Source organism: Thermobia domestica, chromosome 4 (assembly GCF_964235325.1).
Source record: "Thermobia domestica chromosome 4, izTheDome1.hap1.1, whole genome shotgun sequence".
NCBI classification, from domain to species: Eukaryota; Metazoa; Arthropoda; class Insecta; order Zygentoma; family Lepismatidae; genus Thermobia; species Thermobia domestica.
The window spans coordinates 192,648,003-192,655,178 of NC_137457.1; the positions used below are offsets into that span (position 1 = coordinate 192,648,003).

Consider the following 7,176-nt stretch of genomic DNA (forward strand, 5'->3'; position numbering starts at 1 on the left):
TTTGCAATACACAGAAGTAAGTTGAATGGGCCGGTAAGAAGAAACAGTATTTGGTGGTTTGTGTGGTTTTAGGAACATCAGTGTTTTGGAAGTCTTCCACTCACAAGGAACAAAGCCTGTCCGCAGGATGAATGTATAAATGAGAGAAAGGAGGTAAAGCAGCTTATAACGCGCTTCTTTAATATGGTGATAAGTAATCCCATCGAAACCAGGTGCAATATTTTTCTTGTTCTGGATAGTTCGAGTTATATCCGTTACTGTAATTGGTTTTGTAAGAGCAGTCTTGTGCGGGAAAGTGTGAGAGATGTCAGGTTGAAGACGAAAGGTGTCAAAATTAAGTTTCTCAACGGATGAAGACGCTGAGAGTATGCAGGTGGTAACGGGGTAAAGATTCCCTGGAGATACGTTGCAAAAGCGTCGGCTTTATCCTTGTCACCTTGTAGTGGGGAATCTTTATCTATTAACGGATATGAAGTACGAGTGGATTGTCCTGTGAGCTGACGGAAGCGCTTCCAGTATTGTGTTGGATGAGCTGTTTCGGCTAAGGAATTACAGGCTTTTATCCAGTTGCGTAATTTATAAGCTTTAAGGTAATTGGAGACGGTGCGTTGAAGTTGACAATGATGACGAAGAGCTTCTTCGTTTCTGGTATGGATATATTCTTTGTAAAGGGCTCTGGAACGTCGTATGAGAGGTAAGTATTGCGGAGGTAACGGAGGACGGCTTGGAGAAGTAAGCTTGGTAGTAGGGATGTGTTTATTCCCGGCATTTTGAAGTGCTGTGTTGATAGTATCTAGTGTAGTATAAAGTGCTTCTTCGGTTTCTGGACTAGGAGTTTCCGCCAACGCAGTAGCTATATCAGTTCTATAAGCTTCCCAGTTTGCTTTATCGAAACGCAGGATACGTCGAGCAGTATGACTGGATAGGGTTTGAGAAGATTTTAAACATGTGATTGTTAACTTGATTGGTAAATGATCGCTACCCAGATTCCCCAGAACTGTAACATTACAGCGATTATGAAGGGAGGCAGAGGTAATCACAATGTCTGGGGTGGTTTGTGAGATGGGTCGTGTGTGCGCTGGAAGTTGATGAATGATGCCTGTCGTGTTTGTTTCAATGAAGTTAATGAACTGTTGTTTCTCTCGCTCTAGCCGATTATGAATGTTAATATCTGCCATAATGATATACTTACGGAAGTTATTGGAGGTATAATGAAAGACGTTAAGTGGGATAGGGTGACCTGGACGTATATAGATGGTTGCAAGAGTGACATACAGTTGGCGAAAATAGGTCGTGACTATAAGGTATTCCGGAAGTCGAAATGTGAGGAAATGTTGTCGGATGGCAAGAGTAATAGGATAGCCAATAGCTACGCCGCCATTTGCGCGTTGTGCTGGAACAGTGTTATCGTGACGTAGAAGTTGATACTGTGGTATCTTACAGCTTTGCTTGGATGTAAGATACGTTTCATTCAATAGAAATGCGTTAGCTTTTTCTTCAAGAATAAGATGCTCGAACAAAAGCTTGTGCGTTAGTAGCGATCGGATATTAAGAAATATAAACACAAGTTCCATGATCTCTTTATGCTTAGACTGCTGTTTCGAGGGGGGCAGCGTGGAAATAAACAGATTGTCCGGTGTACCTAGCATTGAGGTTAATATGAAAAACATTTCTGGCAGCATATTGGATTTGTTGAAGAACATGTGGCCTATCAAAGGGATGTATGTTTTGAAGAGCGATGGTTATGAAGGAGAGTAGGTGAGCTACAGTTACAGTTTGTTGCATTTGTGTAGGAGGCATTTGAGTTTGCTGTGTTGTATGAAGCCGAACTGGAACAACTAGACTTGGTTTTGTGCTGTCAGGTGCTGGGCGTGATTTACATTTAAAGCTGTATGTCGGATGACTCTCAGGACAGGCAGAGCAAACAGGTGGCGTTTTCAAATTTGTACACTGATTAGTAGCATGGGGATCAGAGCAATAACCACATTTCGAAGCTCTCTTACAATTAGCTGTAGGATGGTCGTTATATGTTTGACACCTCTCACATCGAATCGGTAAGGGTTGTGCAGTTCGAGAAGGTTCTACACGGTGGCGTTTCTTAAAGATGTATGCGCCGTTGGAGAGTAGTGTGTCAATCGCATCTTGCGAATTCGTTAGGACTCTCACCATGTAAGTCGGGCTTTGGTTATTGCGAATACGCATGCACTTATGGATGTCAATGCCTTCTAGCTTTAGTTCTTCCTCGACTTCGCCGTCTTGGATGATAGGGCCGACGCCACGGATAACTACAGGTAAGAAAGGTGCTTTCCTGGGCGGCGGAGGTTGTTTAGCAGTTGGTGGTTGTAGCTTTTCAAGCTTGGCTTGCTTGCCGAAAATCTCGTAAGAGAACTTATTGCGAATGATGGTTGCAAATCGAGGATCAGTAAATCGAATAATAATGCCATTCCGGGTTTTGATAATTTCCGATACAGCTTCCCTTCGAAGATATTTAGTGATCTGCTGGAGCAGAAGTTTTGGATTTCGCATATACTTTTTTTTTGGGGGGGGGGAAAGGAGAATAGGAATATTGACTTTTATCAATGCAATATGTTACTGGAAAATTATAGACTTCTCCTGCCTCTCAGAGGGTTACGCTCTCTCTGTGGCATGTGATTTTCTATAAAATGTAGTTATGAAAAGAATGGGATGGGCTAAGTGAGGTTAGTTATTAACATCGGTATTTGGGCATCGGTTTTGAAAAGGGCTATACCATCATTTTTTTAAAGACATTATTTATTTTCATTTATATTTTTATGATAAGGTACACAAAAGAAGTTAGTACAATGAAAATACCACATGTGAATATACAATGAAGGATAAATATATTAAATAAGGTAAGAAAATGATAAATACAGGTTATCACGTGAATAGCGAAATATAATTGAGAAGAAAATAGGTGTAAATGTGCAAGAATACCAATATAATGTGAGATAGTGCTTGTGTGAAAATGTACGATAATGAAAATGAAAGATGGGATGAAGTGCTGTCACATCACAAACAGATAGAAATTAGTCAGACAGATGCAGGTTAAATCTTCTGTCCCGGGGCGACTCGGGACTAATGATCACAGGGGGAAGCCCTTGTTAGTTGTGAGGATCTCTGTGTTAAGATGGAAAAACATTAGGAATATGAGCATGAATGACATAAATGGCATAAGTGTCGCGTTCTGCTACTGTGAGGTTTGAATTGCGGATATATAAGGAAATGAGTATATTCAATGGGGTATGCTTGTAACGAAATGCGGCATCAGTGAGAACATCAGTTCGAAGAATATCCAGGAAAAGTGGATGGCCCGTTTCGATTCGAGATGTAATGTACCGATTTCGAAGTTGTGCAATATGGTCTGTGATCTTCGGAAAGTCGATATATTCATACGTGAGCCACGTAGGATACGGAAGTTTAATTCGATGAGCGAGTCGAATAGCATGACGCTCCAATATGCAAAGTTTTTCGTAGAAGGAAGTAGAAGCATTGCACCAGGCCGTATGTCCGAAAGTGAGAATAGGTCTGAGAAACATCTTATAAGTATGGAGTAGGACATCGGGTTTGAGGCCCCAAGATGTGCCTGTAAGACGACGTAAAAGATTTAATCTAATAGTAGCCTTAGCTCGCAGTTTTTGCAACTGTGCATTCCAAGTCAATTTTGAATCGAAGACGACACCCAAGTACGTAGCAGTGTTGGTAGGGCGTACAAGATACCCATCGACAGTTACTCGCAAGAGAGATTTCGGTAGACTCTGGAACGTCTGTTAGGCGGTAGGAAGACCAGTGCTTGCGTTTTCTCATTGTTGATAGTTAAATGCCATTTCTGGCACCACTTGATGAAGTTATTGAGAGTTGTTTGTAGAGCACGGCTAATATTCTGGACAGTGCTGCCAAGTGCAAGAAAAGCTGTATCGTCTGCATATTGGAAAGTGAAAACATTACGTGGTACTGAAGGAATGTCAGAAGCGAATAGTATATATAATAATGGGCTGAGTGCAGATCCTTGTGGAACTCCAGTAAGTGGAAATATAGGCCAAGAGAGTGTATTACCAACTGCGACATACGCAATCCGATTTGTAATGAAAGAGTAGATTAACCTTAAATAGCAGATAGGAAGTTTGAATGACTGCAACTTTTTAATTAGACCATAGTGCCAAACTTTATCGAAAGCCTTCTCCAAGTCCATTAGTATAAGGCAGGAAGGAAAGCCTTTGTTAAACTGATTTGTAATTAAGGTGCTGAGACGTAGGAGTTGATCATGGATGGAGAATCTAGGCCGAAATCCTGCTTGATGAATAGGTAGGAGACTAATAGTTTCAAGGTATTTATGAAGTCGGCAGACGAGAATTTTTTCCAAGAGCTTGCTGAATGCAGAGGTGAGTTGAATTGGTCTGTATGAAGAAACAGAATGTACAGGATTATTTTGTTTATGAAACATGCAAACTTTTGATACTTTCCAGTCAGGAGGATAGAAACCAGAAATAGAAGAATGAAAGTATATATTGTTGCCAGGATGAGCAGAAATGAGTATGGAGCTTCTTTTATGTGTCGATAAGAGATATTGTCAATCCCAGGCGCTGTGTTCTTCTTCCTCTTTAATGCAGTATGGAGTTCATCTATAGTAATGGGTGCAGTGAGTGGATGCTCAGGATCAATGACATGATTTGCTGAAGGTTGTAAAGCGGGAATGCAAGAGAGATCGTTTCGTTCGGAGCGTTTAGAGGCCGCTGTTGGTGTAAAAACAGTCTGGAGCTGTGAAGCAAAGGCATTTGCTTTTTCTTCGTCGGAGAACAGAGGAATGCCATCTGCAACTAACGGATAGGTTATTGTGGTGTTCTTGCCAGTCAGTTGATTAAATCGCTTCCAGTAGTGAGATGGATGCGCTTCCTCGGATAAGGTGTTACATGTTTTGATCCAATTGCGGCGTTTATATGCAACAAGGTAGCTATGAACGGCTCGTTGCCATTGGCGATGCTGCCGAAGACATGCCTCATTCCCGGTTCGATAATATTCCCGAAGATGTTGACGGGCTTTCTGGATGAGCGTAAGATATGATGGTGGTAGGGCCGGTTTATGAGGCTGTACTTGCTGCGTCGGAATGTGATGATGGGCACTGGTTTGAATTGCTGTAGTAATAGTAGAAAGACAGGAAGCAAGTTCAGGTTCAGTAGTTGGAGACTTTATACTAGAAATAGAGTGCTCTAGATCTTCCCGGAAATGATGCCAACTTGCTTTATCATACCTCGGAACTAGGCGAGGTGCATGTACAGGGCGTGGGGGTTGTCCCCGAGTGAATGTTAATTTAACTGGATGGTGATCAATGCCAATGGAATCGAGTACTGCAAGTTGACAATCGTCAAGGAGATTCATAGAAGTAATGACGACATCCGGTGTAGTTTGACTGATAGGTCTGGTGTGTGCAGGCAAAACATGAAGATGGAGCTGAAGATCGTTACTTAAGTACTCCTGAAAGTCTGATTTTTCGCGATTAGTTCGACTATGGATATTAATGTCCGCCATGATTATAATATTTCGAAAATTGTTGGCTGTGTATCGGAAATATTCTAATGGTAGAGGTTGAAGTGGTCTGACATAGATTGTACTAAAATTGATAATGACTGATGGAAAGTATATGCTGAATAGTAGGTACTCCGGGAGATTAGCCAAAGCATGTGGAGTATATGCTCGAACTGGATACTTAGGAAAATATCCTAATGCTACTCCTCCTTGAGCCCGTAGAGCTTCATCTTGGAAGTCGCAGCGCTTTAGTTCATATCCAGGAATACCAGCAAGCATACTCGGTTTTAAGGCGGTTTCGTTTAAAGCAAGAACATTAATTTGTTCTTCTAGTAATAAAGCTTCTAGTAATAGTTTATGTTGACAAAAAGATCGAATATTAACAAAAAGAAAAGAGATCCCCATTATGAAGAAGACTTTGCAGAAGGTTTTAAACAGCGGTTTCCAGGGTTCCAATGTGAAAATGCACATAATTATTAGAGTAAGTTGCATGAAGATTAATGTTAAAAATTGATTTAGCAGCAGAAATGATGTGTTGAATAATAAGAGCTCGCTGGAAAGGAAAGATGTTTTGTAGCACTAGGCTAACGTAACGTATGAGGTCTTCGACAGTTAGCGGAGGTAATATTGATTGTGTAGGTGGTGTGGTTTTGTCGGCTGTTTTTAATGGGACAGTTAGTTCCGGATGCTCAGGTGTGGGTGCTGGTTTACCCTTACACCGATAACTATATGTAGGGTGAAGCCCACTGCCACATGTATTGCATTTTGGTGTTCCTTTTAAGTTGGGGCAGGTTTTAGTGTCATGAAGCCCAGAGCAGTAACCACATTTAGGTTGATTACGACAATTGGCCGTAGTGTGGTCATTATATAACTGACACTTTTCGCAACGAATTGGTAGTGGACCCTGCGTTCTAGATGGTTCGACGCGATGAATTTTCTTATATATGGGTGCACCAAATCTCAGAAGATAGTCAATAGAATCTTGCCGTTGCGATAGAATTCGTACCATATATGTTGGTCCATTATTATTGCGAATACGAATACACTTATCAACTGAAATCCCCTTTTGTGCTAATTCCTCTTGAATTTCTTCATCAGTTAAATCGGGGGAGACACCCCTAATGACAACCGACAGGTAAGGTGGCTTTCTAGGAGGTGGCTGCTGTTTCGGTCGCTTATCGGTGAGTTTGGTAAGCTTAGCTTTCTTGCCAAAAATTTCGTAAGAAGCTTTATTTCGGACCGTGATACCAACATTCGGATCTTTAGACTTCAAGATATAGCCATTTTTGGTTTTGACGATTTCAACTAGGGTTTCACGAACCCGAGGAACATACTTTACGATTTGCAGAAAAATCATTTTAGGGTTTGTGTACTTAGCATCAAAATCTGTAAGAATGTAATGAAGGAGAGTGGCGTGAGATGAAATAGTAGTAGATACAGCAGACGATGCACCTGTATGTTGTCGTTGATCGACTTCGATGTCCATTGATGCTACTGGTGATTGAGACCTGATGCGTTTCGCAGATTGCGTAGATTCGTTAGATGGATGCCTATCTCGCGATACAGTAATTGGTTCATGCCCCCAAGAAAAGTGTCGGGTACGGGTGCGACTGGATTGACCGATGTGTGCAGGTT

The 7,176-nt window shown here is 41.4% G+C and overlaps 2 protein-coding genes across 2 annotated transcripts; both read right to left on the minus strand.

The window, feature by feature from the left end:
- Positions 1-254: 254 nt before the first annotated feature.
- Positions 255-1,574, minus strand: LOC145682981 (uncharacterized). Its single transcript, XM_081754336.1, has one exon. It carries the CDS (start codon positions 1,572-1,574, stop codon positions 255-257), a length of 1,320 nt encoding a protein of 439 aa, XP_081610462.1.
- A 2,680-nt stretch (positions 1,575-4,254) lies between these two features.
- LOC145682982 (uncharacterized) lies at positions 4,255-5,946 on the minus strand. Its single transcript, XM_081754337.1, has one exon. The coding sequence runs from the start codon at positions 5,944-5,946 to the stop codon at positions 4,255-4,257; it is 1,692 nt and encodes a 563-aa protein (XP_081610463.1).
- Between the last annotated feature and the right edge of the window lie 1,230 nt (positions 5,947-7,176).